The sequence below is a fragment of the Macaca nemestrina genome, chromosome 4 (assembly GCF_043159975.1).
Source record: "Macaca nemestrina isolate mMacNem1 chromosome 4, mMacNem.hap1, whole genome shotgun sequence".
In the NCBI taxonomy this organism is placed as follows: Eukaryota; Metazoa; Chordata; class Mammalia; order Primates; family Cercopithecidae; genus Macaca; species Macaca nemestrina.
The window spans coordinates 47,749,603-47,777,088 of record NC_092128.1 but is presented as its reverse complement, the minus strand read 5'-3'; the positions used below and the strand labels follow the sequence as shown (position 1 = coordinate 47,777,088).

The 27,486-nt window shown below is 36.8% G+C and overlaps 1 protein-coding gene across 17 annotated transcripts in view; it reads right to left on the bottom strand.

Moving 5' to 3' along the window:
- LOC105475279 (inner mitochondrial membrane peptidase subunit 2) overlaps positions 1-27,486 on the bottom strand; it is an 886,283-nt gene that overhangs the window by 815,087 nt on the left and 43,710 nt on the right. For all 17 annotated transcript variants that reach the window (XR_011622034.1, XM_071094627.1, XM_071094624.1 and 14 more), the window contains one exon: positions 4,176-4,279. Coding sequence is in view for 16 of the 17 variants with exons in the window: in XM_071094627.1 (XP_070950728.1) it covers positions 4,176-4,279 (104 nt within the window). In the remaining variant the exon portion in view is untranslated. The remainder of the gene's footprint in view (positions 1-4,175; positions 4,280-27,486) is intronic.

The following is a 27,486-nucleotide window of genomic DNA, read 5'->3' as shown; positions in this document are numbered from 1 at the left end:
TAATAATATTCTACTGATGTACTGGTTTCAGTAATTGAACCATGGTTCTATATAATGTTAACATTAGGGGATTTATGGGAACTCTCTATACTATTTTTGCAACTTTTCTTCAAAACAAATAAAAGTAAAATAAAGTTAAAACAATTATAAATGTGATTATTTAGGACTTTATTATGAAAGAACCTCTGTCCCAATGGACTTGTTAAGTGATATATTATTGTGAAAGAGTGCAACTCATGTGAGCCAGGAAGGCCATCACACAGGTTAATGAAAAGTCAATTCCAAGGTATAGAAAATCCTCCTTAATCACCACTGAGTTTGTAAATCACTAAGAGAGTATGATGCCACCTACATATACTGAGGACTTGATGACAGCAAATCATATTTTGTGCAATCAGTAATGTTATTAAGTAAATATAGCTACTGAATAACATACTTAAACAATAACTCCACTGTGACCAACTTTTTACAAGAAAGAAGGAGACAGTGAAAAATAAGAAAGATATGCAAAAAAATAATATGCACCGACCTCCCTCTGCCAGACATCCCACACTATAGGAAACAACACTGGTCAACCCACTCTGAACAAAATCCCTTCCAATAGAAAGGACAGTCTGCTTTGCTATAGTGTGTGTTTCTGCAACATGAATTAATATAGACAACTGGTAAATGGAGAAAAGATTTCAGTGTAATGCAGAAGTTACATTGGTTCATATGTAATTTTTTTTCCCAGATCATTAATGTTTTGCTTCATTAGTAAAGGCAACTGAAGGCTACGTATACTAATGGCAGCAAACCAGGAAGCAATCAGTATTATACATTCAACCTTTCTCTTAGAAGTGCTGTTGCAAAGTTAACCCTGATCTTTGTTTATAAATAAATAAATAAAACAAAGTAACACAAAACAATGAGGAGAGCATACAACTCTGGTATCAGAACATTTTGTACAAAGCTTACAATTTCTCTGTTTATGACTTCTGATGATAATGTCTTTCTGCCCTTGTATCCATAGACAGCCTCAACCCTTCCTTATACCACCTACCACTAAGCTGTCGCCACCTTTTATGTTTTAAGTAAAATACTACTTTTACTGCCGTTTAATTATTAGAAACTTTATGTCTTACAAACTGTGTTAGTATTTTTATTGAGATTGTTATTGTTTTCATCAGTGCTCTGGTTATAAAGTTGAATAAGCCCTACTGATTTAAGAATTTGCAAACTGCAAATTTTCCAGAAAAGCATAAATATTATAGTAGAAATGTTGTATTCCCACACATTCTGAATACACTGTCTCAAGATTTTTTTAATATAAAAAGGTTATACTTTTTTAATATAAGAAGGTTTTCAAAGATTACTTATCAATGAAGTATACTGTTAATATCAATTTCTAAACAAAATTACAAAGTATATTTTATAATTAGCTTTAAATTGAACATTTTAATGCACATTTCTGTATTCATCACACATTTCTTAAATAGGATGCTCCAATGTAGTAACAAAAATTATCATCTATGTTAAAACCAAACTGATGCATTGTGTAAGAAAAGCAAATATTCAATATTTGACATAAATTAAACGTATATTATGAACTGTGATCAAATCAACATCAATCTTCTAAAATGAAGCAGTTTCTAACTTGTATAAAAATACACAGATATAGGCTAGAAAGCATTTTTGCTCATAAGACTAAAAAGATACTTTTTTTTAGACAGGGTCTCACTGTCACCCAGGCTGGAGTGCAGTGGCACAATCACAGAGTACTGCAGCCTCGACCTCCCAGGCTCAATCAATCTTCCTACCTCAGCCTCCCAGGTAGCTAGAACTATAGGCCCACATCACTAAACCCAGCCAATGTTTGTATTTTTTGTAGAAACAGGGTTTCACCATGTTGCCCGACCTGGTCTCAAACTCCTGGGCTCAAGGGATCCACATACCTTGGCATCCCAAAGTGCCAGGATTACAGGCCTGAGCCACCTGAACCTGACCTAAAAAAAGACTTTAAATAATGCTAAAGAAGAATTTAGCATCAGATTTTTTGTTTCTTTCTCAAAGTAACAATATTGCTTCATGATCATCTGTTGTTAAATATGTAATACTAGTAACTAAGCATTCTTTTATGTAAATGGCTCCTCCTAAAAACAAGCACGTGAAAGTTTGTGTTATTTGTACATGACAAAGATATAGCACATAACTGAGTCACTAAAAACACAGTCTGGGCCGGGGGCGGTGGCTCACACCTGTAATCCGAGCACTTTGGGAGGCCGAGGTGGGCGGATCACGAGGTCAGGAGATTGAGACCATCCTGGCTAACACGGATGGTCTCGTGAAACCACCATCACCATCACGGTCGGGTGAAACCCGTTTCTACTAAAAATACAAAAAATTAGCTAGGCATGGTGGCGGGTGCCTGTAGTCCCAGCTACTCGGGAGGCTGAGGCAGGAGAATGGTCCGAACCCAGGAGGCGGGGCTTGCAATGAGCCGAGGTCACACCACTGCACTCCAGCCTGGGAAACAGAGCGAGACTCTGTCTCCAGAAAAAAAATACAGTTCAACTGGAATAGCTATAATTTATATATCAATCCCAATTTGAATAGAATATTTTTGAAGTTAATGTATATAATAAATATCAATCACTATGAATATTTACATAAAAGAGTAATGTGCTCTTTTTAATATACTCCATGATATGGCAGGGTACTTTTATGAACCCATGCAACCTTGAATATCAAGGAGCCTTGTTTTATTTTTCAATTATCTATTCAAGTCCACTTGGTTAGAGATAGTGAGCATGTTTCTCACAGGGAAAAAAAATACTGCACAATTGTCTGTGTATAGTGTGACCTCTTTCACTTGGGTGGGTATCCTTTCCATCACCAACTAAGTGAGGATGTAACCTTGTCAAACCAAAGGCAAAAGAATAATGAGCATATGACAGGCTAACCCAGCATGGAAAAGGTTGTTCAGGAGGTTGCAAAAATAGTACTCTGAATGACAAAATAAAAGTACACTTCAAAGAGCAGGTTAATATTTTTAAAAGCACTCAAAACCTGAGAAGCATTTAATCCCCCTCCTTGGATGTCTGCCATACAAAACTTCACTTGAATTTATTTCATTAGTCACTAACCAGAGTTGGTTAATATATCTTCAAATGAATACTGGTAGAATAGTCTTGAAAGAAACACATTTATAGAATATCTGTTTCCACAAAGCACTAGCCGAAGTTAAGTACAAATAAGCAGACAATGTCGTGCTTTTACCAAACAATTTTAAGTTACCATCTAACAAGAAAAAAATCCTTCCAATTCAAGAATCGGAAATACAAATGGGAAAGGTATTTACCCAGTAGCAGGTTTTTACTGTAGCCAAATCAAATGGCAGTAACACTGCTACATTAATTGTTTCCCCTAACTGGCATAACAGGGAATCATACTATAACATTTTTATAAGTATTTGAAACCAGAAGAAATTAAACAAGTTTGGCTGCAGTCTTCCTAGTGTAAATTTACTTTTAAAGCAAACAAACAAAAATCTCCAAACCATTTAAGCATGTCCTAGGACTACGTATTATATCATTTTATCAGTTATGCACACTTTGACATTCCTTTTCTACATTAAGACCGGAATGAAATTTTTGATCCTGACCAGTCACAATATTGTAACAGTGAAACAGTGCCACCTTTTGGCCCCAAACAGAAGCATCCAGTACTAGTCTTTCAAATTTCCTTTTTCAGTTAAACTCCTGATGTACATAAATGTCAATGATTCTCATGTCATAATTATCACCTTCTAGGGATACTTTTTATCTATACAAACCAAGAAAACATTGGGGTAACAAAAAAGTTGCTTACCAAAATGCAAAATTTCAAAATATTCCAAAGTAATACTAAATGCATGTATTTTTAATAATTTAATTAAATTATTAATTTAATAATAATCAACATTAAATACATTTTACCCAATCCAAATATGTTAGTCAGTTAACATATTTTAAACACAAAAAATTCTTTTTAGAGCACTGTTACACTGCAAAATTGATTTTTTAAAAACACATTATATTTAACATGTATTCAATTTAATAATTGGCAGTATGATATTAACAATGGATTACCATTTCAATCAGCATTAAGTATAAATAATTTTATATACAAATATAGTATGCTTCTGAGTTACTTACACCAATGATACAATGTCACCACGGTGTACTTCAAAATTCCTCACTTTCCAGTGGTTCAAAAGCACCACATCAGATGACTGGCTCCCCCCAGGATTCAAAGAAGGCTAGAAAATAAGGAGAAAGAGACACATCTATCATTTGTATTTTTCAATCTTCATGGTTCTTGCACTTCATAGCTCGAGTGGAGTGAAATAAAACATTTCTAATACAGTACCTTTCTATAAATTGCTGTTCTAAAGTAACTGCAAATGATGAGTTTTCAAAAAGGCTCATTGGGATTCTTCACAGATGAACCAGAAAAAAATAAATTGCCAATACTTATTTGAAAGGAACATGTGCTAGACATTAAAATCTTTAGTAAACTCCAGTAAAGAGGTATGAAAAGCCTTAAGAATAATATAAAAACATGACGAAGAAGTGAGTCAAACCTCCCAACAAAATATCCAGATAGAATATAATTCCACAGTAGTACACATCATTGTTCCATCTTGGGAAAAGAAGAAATAATCCCAAATCACAGTCATATCCACAAATCTTCACAGTCATATGAAGAACTGAAGAGGGCAAAAGAAAGATGTGATAGAATTATCATTATTAAATGTATGGATTTCCCAATTTGACCTCTCTTTTCTCAAAAGGGCACATGTCACGGGTCCTGGTCCCAGTTTGAGCCTAATAACGGGCTTTCATCCTAGGATTCAGAGAAGTCTAACTGTGCCTGAGGATTAATGGATCAAGAACTGAGAAACATTTTGTGTAAGAATTTTTCTGAAGGTCAGGAACCATACAGGAACAAAAATTTGATTGGGGAACTATGAAACCAGCATACCTGTCATTTGGACAGGGGTACAGACAAATCCAATGAACAACAAGCTTGAGGCAAGAACAGGGGGACAAAATAATTAGAAGAGCTAAGACAGCCTTTGCACTATTTTTTAATTCTTTTTCATTTTTTATTTCAATAGGTTTTGTAAGAAAAGGGGGTGTTCGGTTACATGAATTAAGTTCTTCAGTAGTGATTTCTGAGATTCTGGTGCACCTATCACCCGAGCATTGTACACTGTACCCAATGTGTAGGCTTTTATCTCTCACCACCACCCACATTTTCCCCCGAGTCCCCAAAGTCCAATGTATCATTCTTATGCCTTTGTGCCCTCATAGTTTAGCTCCCACATATCAGTGAGAACATACAATGTTTGGTTTTCCATTCATGACTTACTTCACTTAGAATAATAGTCTCCAGTTCCATTCAGATTGCTGTGAATAACATTATTTCGTTCCTTTTTATGGCTGAGTAATATATATATGTGTGTGTGTATACATATATATATATATACACACACCACATTTTCTTTATCCACTCGTTGATTGATGGGCATTTGGGCTGGTTCCATATTTTTGCAACTGTAAATTATGCTGCTATAAACATGTGTGTGCAAGCACACATCTTTTTCATATAATGAGTTATTTTCCTCGGGGTAGATACCTAGTATTGCTAAGGATTGCTAGATCAAATGGTAGATCTACTTTAGTTATTTAAGGAACCTCCACACTGTTTTCCACGTGGTTGTACTAGTTTACACTGCCACCAACATTGTAAAAGTGTTTCCTTTTCACCACATCCACACCAACATCTTTTTTTTTTTTATTTTTTGATTATGGCCATTCTTGCAGGAGTGAAGTAGTACTGCATTGTGCTTTTGATTTGTATTTCCCTGATAATTAAAGATGATGAGGATTTTTTTCATATGCTTTTTGGCCATTTGTATATCTTTTCTTGAGAACTGTCTATTCATGTCCTCAGCCCACATTTTTTTTGTTTGTTTTTTTGTTTGTTTGTTTTTTGAGATGGAGTCTCACTGGAGCGACCTCAGCTCACTGCAAGGTCCGTCTCCTGGGTTCATGCCATTCTCCTGCCTCAGCCTGAGTAGCTGGGACTACAGGCGCCCGCCACCACGCCCAGCTAATTTTTTGTATTTTAGTAAAGATGGGATTTCACCATCTTAGCCAGGATGGTCTCCATCTCCTGACCTCATGATCTGCCCACCTTGGCCTCTCAAAGTGCTGGAATTACAGGTGTGAGCCACTGCGCCCAGCTTCAGCCCACTTTTTGATGCAGTTGGTTGTTTCTTGCTGATTTCAGTTCTGACTCTCCAAGAATGCTACCATGGGAAGTGGCCATTTCTGTGGTGATAGGAAAGGTGCCAGGCAACAACTGAGGCTCTCTGCCTTCACTGAGGAGCCAATGACAGCAGCCAGTGGAGACACAACAACAGCAACCGGGGCAGAAGCAAGGAAAACAGTGAACACAGGGCAACAGCCAGTCCCTGGAGCAGTAATGGCATGCCTTTTGTTAAAGATTCCTGGAATTATTTGTAGATTTTCTACAAAGCAAGAGTTGACAAATATGTCAAAATTCTGCCTGGAGGCTATTATCCTGACACTATTTTTGATCCAGGGTTTTGCAGCTGAAAAATGCTGGTTATCCTTGAACATCTCAAACACTGCCAGAGCTTTCACCAACTCCTTTAGTGATAATACCTAAATCTCTAACTTAGTTTTAAATTCCCTGCTAGTCATTTCACTTGACTACCTGATAAAAAATTCAACAGGATTAAAATGGAATTTGTTATCACTTCCTAATAATAAAAAGGTTTTTTTTGTTTTTTTGTTTGTTTTGAGACAGTCTCTTCTGCCTCAGCCTCCTGAGTAGCTGGGACTACAGGTGTGCACCACTACGCCCAGCTAATTTTCGTATTTTTAGTAGAGACAGGGTTTCACCATATTGGCCAGGCTGGTCTCGAACTCCTGACCTCATGATCCGCCCACCTCAGCCTCCCAAAATGCTGGGATTACACATGTGAGCCACTGCATTTGCCTCTTCTTTTTTTTTTTTTTTTTTTTTTAAAGAGGGTCTCGCTCTGCCACTCAGGCTGGGGTGCACTGGCATGATCATAGTTCACTGTAGCCTTGAATGCCTGGGCTCAGTCTCCCAGGTCCCAGGTAGCTAGGACTACAGGTCTACAAATGCATACTACCACATCCAGCTAAGTTGGTTTCTTTTTTTTCCCTTTTTTTTTTTTTTTTAAGAGATGGGAGGATCTTGCTATGTTGACCAGGCTGGTCTTGAACTCCTGACCTCAAGCAATCCTCCTGTCTTATCATCCAAAGCGCTGAGATTACAGGTACAAGCCACCATGCCCAGTCCTTTCTTATTTTCTTACATTCAGTTTACCCTTTCCCAGTCAACCAGCTTAAAAATCTTAGTTGTCTTCTTACTTCTCATCCAACCAGTCAGCAAGCTAAAGAGATCTTTTTTTAATCATAATGTCTTCTACTTTTGGCACATGTTTTCTTTCCTCTCTAGCATCATCATATTTCAAGCACCAATCATTATGCAATTCATGCTATATCTACACTAATCAGTCTGTCACCTCCAACTTAGAAATGATTCCATTTCTTTCTAGTTATATGACCTTCAGCAAGTTACTTAACTTCATTATGCCATACATTACTAGGAAAATGGTGATGATTATTATTTAATTAATAATTAAATAATAATAGCCAATACCTACCAAGTACTTACCATGTGTCCTAGTCTAATAACAATAGCCAGATACATTAAGTGCTTACCATGTGCAAGACACTGTTTAAGGGCTTTACAAATATAGTTGACCCTTGAACAACACAGGTTTGAACTGCATGGTTCCACTAATACACAGATTTTTTTCAATAAAAGTTACACTGAGTGTGCCTGCCTCTCCTGCTTCCCTTTCCACCTCTTCCACATCTGCCACCCCTGAGACATAAGACCAACTCCTCTTCTTTCTCCTCCTCCTCAGCCTACTCAATATGAAGACAGTGAGGATGAAGTCCTTTATGATGATCCTCTTCCACTTAAGAAATAGAAATCTTTTTCTCTTTCTTATGATGTTCTTAATAACATTTTATTTTCTCTATCTTACTTTATTGTAAAAATATAGTATATAATACATATAGCATATAAAAATATGTGTTAATCTCAACTGTTTATGTTAACAGGAAAGCTTCTGGTCAAAAGTAGACTATTAGTAGTTAAGCTGTGGGGTGTGGGGTAGTCAAAAGTTACATACAAATGTTTGACTGCATGGGAGTTGGGTCCCTCACCCCGTCATTGTTCAAGAGTGGACTACACTACCTTACTTGGTAAGATCATTCATTTAAAGTGCTTATGGTAGTTCTTGGCCCATAGGTGACCTCTCAATAACTTCTATTATTGATATTACTACATCACAATTTTAATTTTAGGCAGGTCTGTACTCTCTACCCCCAGGATCCTCCTCTGTCTCTATCCCTAGTGAGGAACAGAGTCGATATGGTAGCATAAGTCCAAAGGGCTTTACTGAGCCATGGTGCTAGGGAACGGAGCTTTTGTCATCACAACAGTAGGTTAGATTATTAAAAGTTGAGCTTCCACAAGGGTACACTCTCTATTTCATTCATATTTCTCATTCAAATTCTCTATCTCCCTCTTCCTCTCTGTCTTTGACCTCAGTATCCACAGGTCCTCTTCCCTCATTTCTTTGTATTCTTCTTCCTATATAACTGACACAGTAAAGGTGACCTGGAGGGAAACTATCTGGACTCTGGACCATAAAGAGAAAATCTCCCTATTGTACTTTCACTGCATTTGGTTTTTCTTTTCTTTTTTTTTTTTTTCTTGCCATAATAGTGAAGGAACAAAAGGTGATTTAATTATTTCCGACTGTTCTTCTTGGTCTCTTTTACTGGTGGGTTTTTTTTTTTTTTTTTTTTGAAGTTTGTGACTGTAACTCGTAAGATCAAAAATCCCAAGTTCACCATCACATCCTATGATTATTTCTATCAAATATTTAAATGTGCATTATAATCGTTCCCTTATCTCTCTTTCTAAGAGTCTATAAGCTCTTATTTTTTTAAGTTTTTAGACTTATTTTTTATGCCTATATTTTTGAGATCGGGCACTTTGCAGGTAATTAACACATTTTAGTGGAAAGAATTTTAAAAATCAATTGGTGGAATTTCCAAAGATTTTCCAAATTAACAAGGTCAAAACAAAGATCCTATTCCAGCCTACTCCAGCCCCGAAATACACTTCCCCTCCTTATTTAACAGTAGTACCATTTACCCTATACCCTATACTGGAAGACTCGTAAGTCAGGTCCAGTTTCTAACCCACTCTTTGAATGCCTCATCATCAGACTTCCCCTCTGTCAAGAATGTTTTTTCTCCACTTGGAAACTTCTAGTCATTTGTCAAAGTCCTTATCTGATGGGGACTCCTCTGTAAAGCCTTTAAAAAATATAAAAATATAAAACATGCTGCAGTTCCCTTAAGGAAATTGGAAAATTACATCTTGGTGTTCCAACACTGGAGATAGAAAAGTCTCCATTGACCCAAATTTTAACTTCATCTTTCCCTTACAGAATCACTCAAATGCCCAACTTTTCTAATTGTAATTGTTAGAACCAAAAGGTAAAGCATTATAAACAAAAGATTTATGCAAGGGAAGAAAACAGAAGGAAGCATGTCTAACCTCCAACAGTGAAATACTAGAATCAACAGTCAACACCTGAATGACATTGGTTGATTTTACAAAGGAAGCAACAGAGTTTTCTTTTACCTTTTCTTTCCTTCACAGGTTTAAATTAGCTACTCCCTCATGTGCGTTCCCATAGCAATGCAGGTACTTAATAGGTATCTGCCTACAGGTAGGACTCTTTTCACTCAGGTCTAAGTTTCTCAACTGCTGAAACCATGTCTTAGCCATTTTTGTACACCTAATCCCAGAACAGTGGTTGGAAAATAATATTTCTATAAAGTCCAAAAGATTAAAGGTTTTTAAAAGCTATTTAAATCAGACAGTTTCTAGAATATACATTATCTAAATAATGTATACATCTCTTTCAATGAAAACATATTCTAGATAAGTAAGTATAGTAAGAAATTTTTTGTGTCTCACCAAGTTAGGCAATTTAAGAGTTAGAAATAGTTGAATAGGGCTTTATTATTCATAGTGAAATAATGGTAATCACAACACAGTAAACTATATTATTTATTTATGAATCTAACACTTATGAATATCAACAAAACATCATAAAGAAAAACCTTCTTGAATTGGGAGGCTGTTCCTATAGCACTATAAGAACCACAGTTTTCTGTAATTCACTAAAAACAAAAGCTTTATTAAAAAGAAAAAAACAACGTCCGGGCACAGTGGCTCACTCCTGTAATCCCAGCACTTTGGGGGCCAAGGCAGGCAGATCACAAGGTCAGGAGATCGAGACCATCCTGGCTAACACAATGAAACCCCATCTCTGCTAAAAAATACAAAAAATTAGCCAGGTGTGGTGGTGGGCGCCTGTAGTCCCAACTACTGTAGTCCCAGCTACTTGGCAGGTTGAGGCAGGAGACTGGCGTGAACCCGGGAGGCAGAGCCTGCAGTGAGCCGAGACCATGCCACTACACTCCAGCCTGGGCAACAGAGCAAGACTCCGCCTCAAAAAAAAAAAAAAAATAGAGCAAGCAATTTTTTCAAATCAATGAAGTTAAACCCATCAAGTAGAAATTAAAAGTCATAAATAATAATTTGATATGGCCACAGAATCTGTACTTTCTTGTTATGTTGTTAATATTTTAAACCCTAGATTCCAAGAGACTTCATCAAAATATAACTAACTTCAAATAATAACGTTTTTGAAGAAATCTCAGAGAATATTTAATCTAGGGGTTTCCACCTATATCTCCAAGTATTTGATTGTATCAGATATTCCTGCTAGTAGTCACAGTGATTTCCAGTAGCAAAAGGAAAAACACTAACAAAGAACAAAACAAGCCAAACATCTGCTCTGAACTGAGTAAGAAAGATCCACCCTCACCCAACGTGGGCAGCCACCATACAATTAGTTGAGGGCTTGGATACAACAAGAAGGAAGAGGAAAGGTAAATATTCTCTCTCTGTCTCTCTCAGCAACTTGCATTCTCACACTCATCTATTTCTCTGCTTCTACCGTGGACCACTAAAGTTAAAAATCAAACTTGGAGAAGTGTTTTGAATAGTCCTTGCCCTAAACACAGAAAACTATGTTCAAATCTTGTCTCTATTTCTTATTAACCATATTACCTGAAACAAATTATTTAACCTGTCTCATTTCCTCATCTATAAAATGGGGACTGACTGCAGTAACACTGACCTCATGGGGTTGCTACAAGAACAGTCTACAAAACATTACAGTCATGAAACAGTGTAGCAGTCAACAAACAGGACACTAATGATGATGGCAACAATAACAAAATAAAGGGAAACAAAATCAGGTACAGTATCCTTTCCACAAGATTTAAGAAAAATTAAACATTTAAATATTGCCCTGCATATTTCCCATTTTACATAGTAAACTGAAAGTCTTTAGGCAGAATATTCTACCCCTCATTTCTAAATTTTTTGTTGTTTCCTCACTTTTTTTAAGCAAGTAAAGTTAGGATGCTTTTATTTGGGGTCTTAATTGTTCTGCCTGTATAAATTAATCCAAAAAAATTTAATGTGCATAATTAGTTATGAATACCTGTAAGAATTTTACACCCATTATATTTTAAAATCTTATTTTTTAAAACATATAGACACATACAGAGATATATAAAAACATATACATTGAAAAATCTAACAGTTCTTAGCTCTGGTTGATGAAATTATGATTTCCATTTTCTTCTCCCCTACTGCTTACCCCTCCCCACACCTTGTTTTCCTCTGGCTCAGTTGTATCTCACAAGTTGTTTTTTCTAATGAACATATATTTAGTTTGTATGCTTTGCTCTGACCTAAGTACTATATAGTTCACTCTAAGAAATACAATATAAGTCAGCATATTTCAACAGATGTCAATAAGTTATACTAAAGCTAGAAGTAGCCAATATCTATCGAATCTGCTTTTGGAACAAGCATAACACAAAAGTTAGGTTTTAATCTTTTCTCTGATCAAAGACTATGCTGAAGGATTTTTCTTTCTCCTACAAACAAATATTATTGTCAAGGTATCCTAAATCCTCAGCTTGTGTCTAACTTCAAATCACATGACAGGTTTGGAAGAATTCACGCTTTGGTTTACGAAAATAAAATTCTCCTAGAGAATTAAACACAGTCACAGTACACTTCTTGCCTTGTAAGACTAAACTGAAGCCATCAATCAATAAATGATATTATTCTGGCTTTTTACTATAAATTTTTTATTCATATTTTAATTTTAAAGAACCTATAGCCTATGATTCACTGCTTCCAAGACATCAAGAAAGCCTAGTTTTGACCTTACTTCTTTGGGTGCAACGCTTTCAACCTTTTCAGGCTTATAAAAATTACCACTCACACTGGCTACACACAATCTACAACAGGTAAATATCAAACCTTGTGCTTTTAAGTGAGATGGAGCCCAGCTGCAGTCACAAGGACCCAACAGTAGCCCTCAGACTTCTTTTGAAGAACCATTACTTTGAAGACATATCTGTGGGGGCAGGGGCAATAATAGAAGAAACTGAAATAGTACTGTTGATTTAGACTTTTTCACACTGCAGCACTGGCCAAGAAGCATGACGTAAGTACAGTTAAAGTAAATGTACATTCTGATTACAGAATTTTTAGATGCCACACCTTTGAAAGAAAGTGGACAATATGGTCTACAATGCCATCTTTCTTCCCTTGCTATTCAGGGGTCTCCATAATTTGCATGGCTTCTAGAGTTCTCAGATTTGTCTCACTAGGTGTGCATAATAAAATAGACTATAATGTACCCAGGTCTGTACAAAGCTGTAAGTTAGAAATGAAACATTCTTCTTAAATAATGGGTACTTATTACCCATACCCCTTCTGATGGTTAATTTTAGGTGTCAACTTGACTAGATTAAGGGCTACCCAGAATGCTAAGAAACCATTTTTCTGGGTATATCTGTGAGGGAGTATTTCCAGGAGAGATTGGCCTTTGAAGCACTGGATTGAGTAAGAAAGATCCACCCTCACCCAACGTGGGCAGGCACCATGCAATTAGTTGAGGGCTTGGACACAAGAACAAGGAAGAGGAAAGGTAAATATTCTCTCTCTCTCTCTCTCCCCACCCCGCCCCCCGAAGCTGGGACACCCTGCTCTTTCCATTGGAAATCTTAGAACTCCAGGTCCTCCGACTTTTACACTCTGGGACTTGAACCACCAGCCCCCAGGTCTTAGGCCCTTGGCCTTGGACTGAGAGTTATACCATCAGCTTCTGTGGTTCTGAGACCTTCAGACTTGGAATAAGCCAAGCTACCTGGACCTCCAGCTTACAGAGAGCCTATCAATGAAACTTCTTAGCCTCCAAAATCACTTGACCCAATTCCTCTAATAAATTCCCTTTGATTGATTGATAGATAGATAGATAGATAGACAGACAGACAGATAGACAGATATATATCATATTGGTTCTGTCTCTCTGGTGAACCCTAATTATAATATAATTTCTTAATTTTTCTTTTAAAAGCCTGTAAAACTATATTAATAAAAGTGAACATATAACATATTGATTTAACTCAGAATTATATTGGGTTGTTAATTTTTCATTCTCCTAAACTTAACTGCATGTTCTACTATAGAACATCACATCCATCAAAGTATCACAGGCCTCACATACTACCTGTAGGAATGAAAATCTTTATATAAACTATCAACAAGGTAATTTGCCAAAATATATTTAAAGTCTTAAAAGTGATCTTGTCCTTAGACTTGAAAATGTCACATTTAAAAAGATGTCCTAAGAAACTAAGTAGACATATGTGCAAAGGAACACATACAAAGATATTCATCATACATTAGTTACAATAGTTAATAGCTTCTCAAACTTTTAGCTAAAATCAAGTGAATAACTGAGCCAAGCTCAAAACCAATAATAGGAAACTGATTAAACCTTGGTTTAGCAATGGTTAAACTGTATGGATATAAAAAATGATTACAAAAATTACACTGCGCAAAAATATATATTTGGATTTGTCTGGAAAATAAGTGAAAAACGCGACAAACTGGTATGATCCAATTTCAGGAAAGATGGGATGGAGGAAAAAAGGGAAGAACAGAAAAAGAATAATGTAAAGACGGAAATTGTGCAGAAAAGAAACAGAATAACTTATAATGGTTTAGAAAGGCAAATTTTGAAGTCAGAAGCTGGGTTTAAATCTTTGCAATCTTCAGTAAGTTATCCAATCTCTCTGATTGTATTTCTTCATCTGTTATGTGGCCTAACAGTATCTTCATCATACAGTTGTGGGGGATAGTAAATAAACTAATATCTATAAAGTCAATACTATAATGACTTGAATATAGTGATCATTCAATAATTTTTAACTATTAGTATTATATAATAATATATTTAAAATAAATAATTCTGAAAGGTGGTATCAATTATTTATTTTCCATATTTTTCTATGTTTTCTAAGTTTTCTGCCAATCAATATGCAGTGCTTTTATATTATTGTAAGCACTAAGCAATGAATTGCTTTTGAAGGGGAAAGCATCTGATTTTTATATCCTCTTATTACTAATATTTTTAAAGTTTGTGTTCTTTAAACAAGCTCTTCAGTATTTAAGCATCTCTTTAATTCAGGTTGCTACAACTAGATTGCAAGGTTCAAATCTGCAAAGTTTCTGTTTCAATGCACTAATTATAAAATACTACCATTAAATATGTGCATAGTGTTTTCTAGCTAATAAAACAGGTTTTGAGACAGCTATTCTAATGTATAGTTCTAATTAACCATATCAGAAATAGATCATGTATAGTCAATGAAATATAAAATTTATATAAACATATTTGCATATTAACTTGAAGACCGACTGCTATATGTAAAATAAGCCAGCTACACGGAAAAGCCCCAGCAAGATACGTGCTGAATCTTTAACTTCCTCATAAAACTGAATAAGGCTTTCCTATTCATTGCTAAGCTTTTCCTGCCCAGAACCACTTTTCTGTCTCCTAACCTATTAATAAAGAAAAAGAAAAAAAGTCCATAGTAAGGTGTGTAGCATAGAAAGGAAATGATTCAACAAACAACAAAGATTTTAGGAGGCTGCGTGATTCCCTCAGAAGCATGTAACTCCAAAGAGGCCAAATTCCCCAACGTATACAATGGTGTAGCAATCTATTCACGTGGTTTATATAATATCTGTGAAGAAATCTGTGAAGATAATACCATGGATTTTAGATCCTTTCGCTCCTCATTGTTGAACCTGATGCTGCATTATAAGGAAAAAAATAAAAAAGAAACAGTTACCATCCTAAAACTACAAATGTGTGTAAATAGAAATTTTGGTACCTGGGTACCCTAAATTACATTGATCAAAGCTATTAGAAAAAAGGAGCTCACATGCATAGGAAACAGCTTATCAAAAGGAACTGAAAAGCACTGTGGCAGATAAAAAGGGGTAAAAAAAAGCATATATATCTTATATCACTTATCTACTGCTGCAAAACAAACCACTCCAAAACTTAAAACAAAAGTCATTTATTGGTTCATGATTCCACAATTTAGGCTATGCTTAGCTATGCAATTAGCCAGCTTGTCTGGCTGTGATCACTCAGGCAGCTGCAGCCATGGAGGCAGCAGTGTTCCAGGAGCACAAACCTCCTTGTGTAAGCATCTACCAAGCCTCTGTTTGCGAATTTGCTGATATTCCACCAGCCAAAGGGAGTCATATAGCCAAGTCAAGAATTGGTGTAGGAGAGGACGACATAGAGCTCAGTACCAAGGAGCATGGCTCATGGGGGATGGGGCAGACAGGGAATATCAACGTAACAATCTACCAAAGCTCTGCCCTCTAGATCCAATGAATCATATCCCTCACACATGCAAAATACATGTAACCCTTCCTAAGAGCCCCAAAGTCTCCTCAGATGTTTGCAATAGGATTCATGTTCGTTAATTCATGATATGCATCAGGTTCCAGAATGGATGAGGACTCCAGGGTGCAGCTCATCTCAAATCAGAGACTTACGAAGTGAAAAGATAAATTATCTGTCTGCCAAACACCAAACATATCATGGGAAGACGGAAAGAAGATAACCATAGATTTTAAAAGGCAATGAAAAAAACACAGAAGTCACTTGTCCATAGAAAGCCTAAAATCCAGCAGCATGTGTTGTCAAGGCCTCCCATCCCATGGAGAGGAATGTCCTTTAATTAGAGCTCTTTTCTGCTTTCTGGAATGGTTCCCTAATTTATTGGTCTGCATGGCTCTTAGCTCTGCCCTCTGGGCTTTGCGCTCTTTTTTAAAAAGAAAGGAGGCCAGGCTCACACCCGTAACCCCAGCTTCTTGGGAGGTGGGAGGATGGTTCCAGGCTAAGAGTTTGAGACCACCTGGGCAACATAGTGAGACTGTCTCCACACACAAAAATTTTAAAAATTAGCTGTCCAGGACTTCGAGGCTGATTGCACCAATGCACTCTAGCCTGGGCAACAGAGTAAGACCCTGTCTCTTTAAAATAATAATAATAATAATGATACAAAATAAATAATAAACTTTAAAAAAAGAAATGCTCCTTCATAATAAGGTGGACACACCCCAGAGGTCTTTTTCTAAATTGACCTCATTTTAGTACAAGTTAATTCAACACCCTTAAAATGCTGTAGACTTCCCATTAATCTAGTTGGGGCTCATTCCATTCCCCCCACAACTACATCCATAACTTCCTTCTTTCTTCTTTTTCTTGCTCTGTCGCCCAGGCTGAAGTGCAGTGGTGCGATCTCAGCTCACTGCAACCTCCGCCTCCCAGGTTCAAGCAATTCTCCTACCTCAGCCTCCAGAGTAGCTGGGACTACAGGCGCATGCCACCACGCCAGGCTAATTTTTGTAGTTTTAGTAGAGACAGGTTTTATCAAGTTGGCCAGGATGGTCTCAATCTGCTGACCTTGTGATCCACCTGCCTCGACCTCCCAAAGTGCTGGGATTACAGGCGTGAGCCACCATGCCCGACCCATAATTTTTTTCAAACCAGATCTTTCTTTACTTTGAAAGTGTCAGGCTGCTATGGCACAAAGCCCTGAAGAGTTTACAATTTATGTTGTCTAATTAAAAAGATATATTAAGTACCACCTTATATCTTTCTGAGGTTTTTTATGTTTTTGCTTTTGTTTTTGTTCGAGACAGAGTCTCACTCTGTCACCCAGGCTGGAATGCAGTGGCACAGTCTTGGTTTTTTGCAACCTCTGCCTTCTGAGCTCTGGTGATCCTCCTACCTCAGCCTCCCAAGTAGCTGGGACTACAGGCACATGCCACCAAGCCTAGCTAAGTTTTCTATTTTTAGTAGAGACACAGTTTCGCCACATTGCCCAGTTTGGTCTCAAACTCCTGGGCTCAAGTGATCTGCATGCTTTGGCCTCCCCAAGTGCTGGGATTATAGGCGTGAGTCACCACACTCGGCCCTGAGGTCTTAATAAAGAGTCTTCCAGTCCTGATTTGATCTCTACCCCAGGCTATTTCTTACTTTGAGGATCTTTTGCCTCAAAGATTTTCCAACCCAAAAAGTTCTGGGTACCCTATATTTCCTCTAATTTCTGCTATAAGTTCATTTCTCTCTTCCCATATCTTATATAAAGCTGTAAGAAGCCAGCTGACAACTTCAATATTTTTACCTGGAAATCTCCTTAGCCAAATCTGTAAGATCATTAGGTATATCGTGTATTTTTGAAGTTCTTACAGTTCACATTTTTTAAAAATGTTTCAGTACTATAAAAAACAGATCATCATAATTCCAGTACCCAGTAACAGATATTTTACTATCTTTCTCTTTTCTATTAACAGTTGTTTGCCATTTGTCCAGCCTCTGCCAACACTCCCCTCACCACATTACCAGCTCCAAACTGCCAACCAGTCCCCAAATCAATGCTACATATTTTAGGTTTTTGTTATCGTATCACTTCACTAATAAAAGGCCGTTTTTTGTTTCAGTTATCTCTCGCTTCATAACAAACCACTCCAAAACTATGTGTCTAAAAAGAACAACCAAAATGTATCTGCTTGTGATCCTGCGATTTTGGCTTCCCTCATTTGGAAAGTTCAAGATGGCTTCATTGACATGTCAGGCACTCAACTGGGGCTTGAAGGCCAGGATGCTTCATTTATTCTCCAAAATCTCCTCCATCAGGATAGCCTGAGTTCTTACATGTTACCAGCTCACAAGTACTGACCAAGCTCCTTCTTGAGCAGTATTTGCTTATATCCTACTGACCAAAACAAGTCACATGGTCAGAGTCACTGTAGGAGGAAACTACACAAATCAATGAGGGAGGCCTGATTCACTACGGAATCATTACCATAAAAATCTACACATATCCCATGCTAAATGAATGGGCCATCCATTCAGCTGACAATCTTGTGACTGTGCTTTCTGTTCATCATTTTTAAAGCTACAGAAATAAAAGATAGTTTATATTTTTAAAAGAAAGAAAAAAATTCACTGACAAAATAAAAATTTTAAAGATAACTAAATAGTCTTAAAAGCAAATGACAAGCTAAAAAGTATAAAATAGGCATTTTAAAAAATAAAATTAAAAAAAACTTAAATAAAAATAAGGTTCATAAAATAGAAAAATTTTTAATTAAAATTTAAAAATTAAAAAAAGAACATAATATAAAATGATGTACTCATCAGTATAATATTGTTGCAGTCTTTCTGCTCCTTAGCTCAGCTACGTCCGAGTTCCTGTCACACAACCAGGAAGAATTAGGCGTGCGGACACCAGAGAGTCAGTAAAGTAGAATTTAATAGGTGAAAAAGGAAAGCTCTCAGCAAACAGGGGGCACAGCAGGTGGAAGGGGCATGGTTCCCCTATCTGAAGGCAGGAAAGTCCCCAGTGTGGCTGGGTCCAGGGCCTTTTACAGACTCAGAATGGGGAGAGTGTGTTGATTGGTTTGTGACCATGCAAAAAAGGTTAAAGTGAAGACACCACTCAAAGGTGGGCACGACAGTGTAGAAAACCAATTAGGAAAGAGTGGGTATATGTAAAATGGCTGAATGGTGGGGATCTATCAGAGGAAAGCATGTCAAATAGGCAAGTTCTCAATCCAGTCTGAGGATGTAACTTGTAGCTTGGCTTTCAGGCTTTAAACTGTCTTGGGCTTGGAAGCGGGTTTCACTGGGGACCCACCCTCTCTGCCTAGGCATTTGGCTGCTTCCTGCCATTCTCAATATTACAAACAATAAGCTAAAACTAGCACAAATATATGATGAATAATTTAATAGACAAAGAGATGGTAAATAAAACAAATTTTTTAAAAGGTGTAAGACTAAGAATTCAAAAGTTTAGTAAACAAAGGCAATGAGGATTTTTCAAGCAAAAGCAATTACCGTGTCTAGCAAATCCCCCAACAATTTGCCCTCACCCAAGACATGGAGCTCTCCTTCAGAAAATGGTTCTCAAACTTTAGTATTTACAGAGTTTGTTAAAACGCAGATTCCAAGATCCTCACAAAGCGATTCTAATTTCATAGGTCTGAAATGGGGCTCATTAATCGTCATTAATAAGTACCCTAGACGATGTAATAAAAAAAGGCCCAAGGACCACAGCAGCTACAAAAGGGTTTTCTCAAACAAGGGACAGACTATGGGGCTCCTTATCCTTCGTGTTGCACTTACTGCTTGATGTGCTTATGACAAGCCCACATTTAAAATTTCAGAATCAAAAGCTAACATGCTCCACTCCCTTAGTTATAGCTCAATCTGAGCTCTCTCACCCTTGTAAGCTTCCTTCCAGCAATAAAGCAGCATTTTGCAAACTACAGGTCACAACCAATGAGTGAGTCAGAATCATCAATTTAATAGGTTATGACCAGAACAGAAAATATCAGACAGCATTGCACATAATGATAGTAATTATGGTTTAAGTATTGTTAAATGAAACTTTTGTTCCAGTTGCATGTATGTGTGTATAGTGCAAAACTACATTACTTAATATGAGTCATGAGCAAAAAGGTTTGAAAATCTCTGCCATAAAGAATATGATGAATTCATCAAGAAGCTAAAAACTTTTCACCAGAAATACCCTCAAAGTCTAAGAAAAAAAAAAATTTTAATGATCATAATTTCATTTTATCATATTTCTGTAGGGTTTAATTATTCAGGCATATCAATGCTTCAAAGAAGAAATTTCATATGCATTTATTCCAGCATCCCTCTGAACTAGCAGGTGAGAGGATTATGGTCCCTTTCTTTTAGAAACTTACAAAGTACAGTTATTGTTAACCCATGAAATTAATAATTAGAGGACAGTACAAAAGGGTTTATAATCATGAGTTAAACTTACAATGCTGTAGGATTTCTAATAAGTGAATGACAGAATTAAAGAAAGTTGCATGAAGAAGACAGAGCTTGAGTTTAGACTTAAAGGGAACTTAAGAAAAAGCAGAGAAGAAAAGGTAAAATAATGAGTTGTGTTACCTAGTCAGAATAGGCTAAATGCTTGTAAAAAGAATTTCAAAAGCTCAGTGGTATAACACAATAGTGAGTGGACTGACTCCACGCAATCATTCAGAAACCCAGTTTTTTTGAGCTTGTACCTCTACCATCCCCTGTGGCATCGTGTCCTCAACTGGATCCTCTGCTGTATTATATTATATACATACATATACATAAATATAGATATAGGTATTGATACAGATATCAATATCAGTATAGATATCCTGTATATTATGATGTTTTGACACCTTAAAAAAACATTCCTAGCTGGGGAGACACTGCCTCTGCCAGACCTAGCCAATTCTCCCAGCTAGCAAGAGCTCAACCAGAAGCATGCCTTTCATATGCAAACTAACCAATCCAAAACCATACCTCCTCCAGCCAGTATAACCCTGGAGACAATTTCCTCTGCCTTCATCTTCCCAAGGCCAGGTACCAGGCAACAAAGGACCACCCCTACAGCTTAGAATCTGCCAAAATTATTCAAACTAGCCAATCCTAAACTGTTCACCCTGCCCTGCCTTGCCTTGCCTTGCCTTTCCTGCACAGAAACCCCACAAAAAGCTTTGGCCTACCTGCTATTGTCATCTGCTTCCTGACCACTCTAGTGTCTTTCCCATGTGGCCCCATATACCATGCTTTTTACCTCCTGTCTCTAGGACCTGTAAGTCTAATAAACTTTGTTTCCCTGAGCCTCTCCTCTGTCTCCTCTAGTGGCCACACCTATCTAACCAGATCATAAAAAAATACAAAGCATCTGCATTCAGCCAGCAGACAGAGGAGAGAGCATGGAGGATCGCAAAGATTTTTCATGAGCCAGGTCTAAAAACGGCACTTCACTTCCTCCCATCTTCCACTGGCCAAACCTCAGTAACCTCTGATATCTGGAAAGATTAAAAAACAGGACCAGAATTCATCCATTCATCATTAGTCATCCCTCTTACAACTAAAACACCCTGAACATAACACCACAAACAAAAATATACGAAGAAACTAGAGGCTAGGAACCACAGGACTTGAGAAATGACACCATCGCAACTCCCCTGGACTTTTTCCGTCCCATATATCCTAGATCAGGCACTAGAGAATCCTACAACCTGTAGCTACCAACAGGCCAACCAAAAAAAGGGCCTGAAGACGTGGTGGCCAACGCCTGTAATCCCAGCACTTTGGGAAGCTGAAACGGGCAGGTCGCTTGAGCTCAGGAGTTTGAGACCAGCCTGGGCAACATGGTGAAACCCCACCTCTACTAAAAATACCAAATAAAAGTAGCCAGGCATGATAGTGCAAGTCTGTAATCCCAGCTACTCAGGAGGCTGAGTCACAAGAATGGCTTGAGCCCATGAGACAGAGGATGCAGTGAGTGGAGATCACGCCACTGCCCTCCAGTCTGGCAAGAGCCTCGCTCTGTCAAACAAACAAAAAAAAGACCTGAAGAAAAGCCTCTCTCTCTAGCCAAAGGACCAGGAAAGGGAAGACCTAGCGGAACAGAAACATTTTTGCTAATAACCATCCTAATCCAGTCAAACATCAAAGGAAAAACCACCCGCCCAATCCCCCAACACCATGGTGTCAGCAGGGCCCAGCAGGGAGCAGGACTTCACTCCCCAGCAATAAGAAGATGGGGCAAGTAGGCCCTTCACTCCCCCATATCAGGTGTTAAAGAGGTGGAATGAGAGTGCAAGTGGTGCCAGTCAGCAGCCCACTTTCCCCACCCGAGTTAGTTGAGCAATTTATTTAAAAGTTAAACATAAATGTACCATGCCACTCAGCAATCCCATTATTAGGTATCTGCCCAAGAGAAATGAAATCATGTATATACATGGAACTGGACACAAATATCTATAGCAGCATTATTCACAATAACGAAAACATCAAAACCCAAACGTTTACCATCTGGTGAATGGAGAAACAAAATGTGGTATATTCATAGAGAATACTTTTTGCAATAAAAAGACATAAAATGCTAATACATAGTATAACATGGCTAAACCTCGCAAAATTCTAGTAAGTAAAAGAGCCAGTCAGGAAAAAAACCACATTAGTATGGTTCTATTTACAGGAAAGGTTCAGAAAAGGCAATCTATAAATCAGATCAGTAGTTGCCTAAGGAAAGAGGTGGGAGTGAGGATTAACTTCAAACAGGCATAAGGTCCCTTTCTCAGGTGATGAAAATATTTTAAAACTGGGTTATGGTAATGATTGCATGACTCCATAAGTTTAAGAATTTTACTACTATTTATTGATATTTTATTATATAAAATATTTATCATAAAAAATTCAAGTCACCCCAAAGCATTCTACAGATTCAACTGCACTCCCTTTAAAATTCTGATGTCATTTTTCACACAAATACACAACACAATCCTAAATTCATATGGAACCACAAAAGATCCTGAATAGCCAAACAATCTTGAGCAAGAAGAACAAAGCTGGAGGCATCACACTACTTAACTCAAAAACAAAGTTACAGTAATCAAAACAGTATGGTACTAGCATAAAAACAGACATATAGACCAATGTGATAGAATATAGAGAATTCAGAAATAAATGTACACATTTATGAAAAATCAATTTTCAACAAAGATGCCAAGAACACACAACAAGGAAAGAATAGGTTCTTCAATAAATGGTGCTTGGAAAACTGAATATCCACATGCAGAAGAATAAAATCAGACCCTTATCTCACACCATATACAAAAATCAACTCTAAATGGATTTTTAAAGATGATGCCTGAAACTGTAAAACTACTGGAAGAAAACATAGGGTGAAAAGCTGCACGACACTGATCTGAGCAATGATTTGTTAGATATGACCCTAAAAGCACAAGCAACAAAGGCAAAAATAGACAGCTGAGCTTCTATCAAACTAAAAAGTTTCTGAAGAGAGAAGGAAACAATCAACATGGTAAAGAGACAATCTATGGAATGGAAGAAAATATCTGCAAACCATATATCTAATAAGGGGTTAGTATATAAAATATATAAGGTATGCAAACAACTCTATAGCAAGAAAACAAATAACTTGATTTTTAAATAGAAAAAAGATCTGTATAGAGAATTCTCAAAAGAAGACATACAAATGGCCCAGAAGCATATAAAAAATATTCAATATAACTAATTATCAGGGAAATGGAAATTAAATTAAATGTGTAATGAGATGTCACTTCACACCTGCTAGGATGGCTATTATCAAAAAGTCAAGAGATAAGTGTTGGTGAGAATATGGAGAAAAGAGAACCCTTGTGCTCTATTGGTAGGAACATAAACTAGTTCAACCATTATGAAAAATAGGGGCATATCTCAAAGAATTAAAAACAGAACTACCAGATGATCTACCACTCTCACTTCTGGGTATGTATCCAAAGGAAAAGAAATCAGTAAGTCAAAGAAATATCTTCACTCCCATTTCATTGCAGAATTATTCAAAACAGCGAAGATATGGAAGTAACCTAAATGTTCATAAATGGATGAAGGGAAGTATGGCCAGTATGGCTGTGGGTTTTTGTATATATATGAGTGTGTGTGGATATTCTTCTGCAGGTGTATATATACAGACACACACACACAGTGGTATATATACTATGAAATATTATTCAGCTTTTAAAAAGAAGGAAATCTGGTCATTTGTGACAGTGTGGATGAACCTAGAAAACATTATGTTAAACGAAATAAGCCAGGCACAGAAAGACAAATACTGCATGATCTCACTTTTATGTGTAATCGAAAAAAGTTGAACTTACAGAAGCAGAGAGTAGAATAGTGGTTGTAAAGAGCTGAGAAGTAGGGGAAATGAGAAGATGTTGGTCACAGTATACAAAGTTTCAGTTATGCAGGATTAATAATTTCTGGAAGCCTAATGTACAGCAAGGTGACTATAGCTAATAATACTGTATTATACACTTGAATTTTACTAAGAGAGTAGATCTTAAATGTTCTCATCACCAAAAAGAAGGTAACCATGTGAAGTAATGGGTATGTTAATTAGTTTGTGGTAATCATTTCATAATGTCTGCACGTATCAAAATATCATGTATACTGTTCTTACTCACAGGTAGGAATTGAACAATGAGAACACCTGGACACAGGGGCCTGTCGTGGGGTGGGGAAAAGGGGGAGGGATAGCATTAGGAGATATACCTAATATAAAAGACGAGTTAATGGGTGCAGCACATCAACATGGCACATGTATACACATGTAGCAACATGCACATTGTGTACATGTACCCTAGAACTTAAAGTATAATAAATATATATATACCATGTATACTTTAAATATATGTAATTGTTGTCAGTTTACCTCAATAAAGCTGGAAAATATCATTATATCACTTACAATGGGTAAATTCAACGGTATATAAATAACACCTCAATAAAAATGGTTTTTAAAAAGTAGATGGACTAGCATAATGAACCATCATGTAATCCATCACGTAGAGCCAACAATTATGAATTAATGGCCGATCTTGTTTCATCTGTAACCCTACTACACTTTTATTTTTGTCATATTATTTTAAAGTACATCTCAGCTATTATGTCTTTCACTGCCAATTTTGTAATATTCATACTATGAGGATAAGTTTTTACAATAACCACAATAAATGCCATCATCACCCAAAAAAACAATGTATCAAAGCACAAGTGATAAAATTAGTACTTTGCTTGACCATTTTAGATTATCTCTTATTGCTTTCTCCTATTTTCATTCTCCTCTCTTTGTTTCAACTACACTTAATATCTGATAGCTCCAATTTCTCAAGTCTTTAAAGTCTGGTTCAGCTCACAGTTGCTTCTGACTCTCACTTATAGAGCTCATTTTCTCATGCAATATTTTTACTGGGATATAATGTTCATCAAACTTTATCTCTGGGATTCTATAAGGCCTGGTTGCAAGCTGCATGTGCCCAGGGAATTTGGTGCCTGGGGCTGCTCTAAACCCAGGCTACTGGAAATTAGTATCTCAGTTTAGGATTTTTCAGGTGCAGTGAATGCGAATTCAAACCTCAATTCCACATCAGGGCTTTCTCTCTCAGAGCCTAGACAATTGTTCTTACAGAAGAGATTTTTGTTTTAGTCTATCCATTTCCTAAAGATGTGTCTCTTCCATGGTCCTGACTTTATTTAGAATATCTGTTCCAATTTCCTGCCTTGTATGAGCCTATGACCTTGTCTTCTGATCCCCATATGGCCATTGAAACCAAAAGCTCTAAATGACCAGGAATTGACGAATATCCATGTGACAGCTACTGACTTTAATGTGTACTTACTGCCCTGGAAATGTATTTCCCCTTACTCTGGTCTCTGAGAATTTCCCTTGCTTCCCTGCAAGCTAGTTCTACATTTTTAAAGTTTTTAATGTTTTGTTTTTAATTTTTTACGAGTTTTGCATTGGGAATATTTCAATATGTCTCATCTGCTATATTTCCAGATAGTCTAATCCCTTCTTATAAACTTTATAATCTTTAGACTTTCTAAGAGAAGAGTATCTTCTATCAATCTGAGCGGCACAATTTAAAAGCTATTATCCCCCATTATAACATAAAGCTTAATTTCTATATTTAAGTACTAAATGTACTACAGAATCATCCCAAAATTAAATAACTTACTAAGTACATCATTCCATAAACCAAAATAAAATGGAATAAAACATCACTGTGAGAAGGAATAGTATAAAGAGGCATCACAACAGTGACAAGGCACAACTTTTATTAGTTATTATTTAGTAAAACGGACAGCACTATCACAGTTGGTCCGAGTCAGAATTCCAAAATTCAATGATTGTGTGAGCTTACGTAAAGTACCTCAACTGTCTGAGTCTCAGTTGTTTCAAATGTAAAGTTTAGAACTTGAGTCATTTCTTAATGTATTTAAAGCTCTATAATACTATGAATAAAGTATAAAATTTTAAAATAAGTAAAGAAAAGCATTAATATACCAATCAGCAAGCATCATGACTCAGGAAGAATGTACAAGAGTATTCAGAATTAAAGGGGCATGATATATGAAACCTACTTTCAGATGGTTTAATAAGACTTTTTGTGGGTATGTATTCATACACGCATAAATACAGAAGGAGAGGAAGAGGACGGAGAGGAGGAGGAAGAGAGAGAGAAGAGGGAGGGAAAAAATATAATAAAATAAATATACTAAAATATTGAAAACTGGTATATCTGGAAGGAGAACCCATAGGAGTTCTCTGCACTACTCTTGCAACTTTTGTGTAAATCTAAATTTACAACAACTTTTTAAAAAGTGTAATAAAGTTTGTGTTTAAATAACAGATATAACCTTGGCTATATAAAACAGAAACACATAGTTATTCTATCACGGCAAGTGAAGAAAAATCCACAAAGGGACATTACAAATTTATCACTCGCCAAATGTTTCAGGATCACACTTTTGTTGCTATAAATACAAAGTCTCTACTAATGACAGGTTACAGAACTATGTAAAAACTCCTAACTCATCCTAAGGGGTAAAACATCAGGTGAGATTTCTGAGCCAAGAGTAATTTGGGCAGAAAGCACACAAGTAAGCCAATAAAGCATTCCAACATTAAATCCTGACTTCCTTTGACGTCAGCCCCAGCAGACCAAGGCGAGTGATGACAAAGAGGAGTCAGCACAGGAGGAAATGTGTGCCAGCTGGTGCCCAGCATCTTGGAAGTGCGAATTTAGCAGGTAACATAAAACTCCATAACTCTATCTTAAATGCGGGTATGTAAATCACAATATATCTCTTTTCTTGAGAGTCTGTATGCAGCTTCTCCGAGTGTCAAAATAAGTTACAACCAGTAATGACTGTTGAATATTATTAAGCCGGCTATAGGTTAA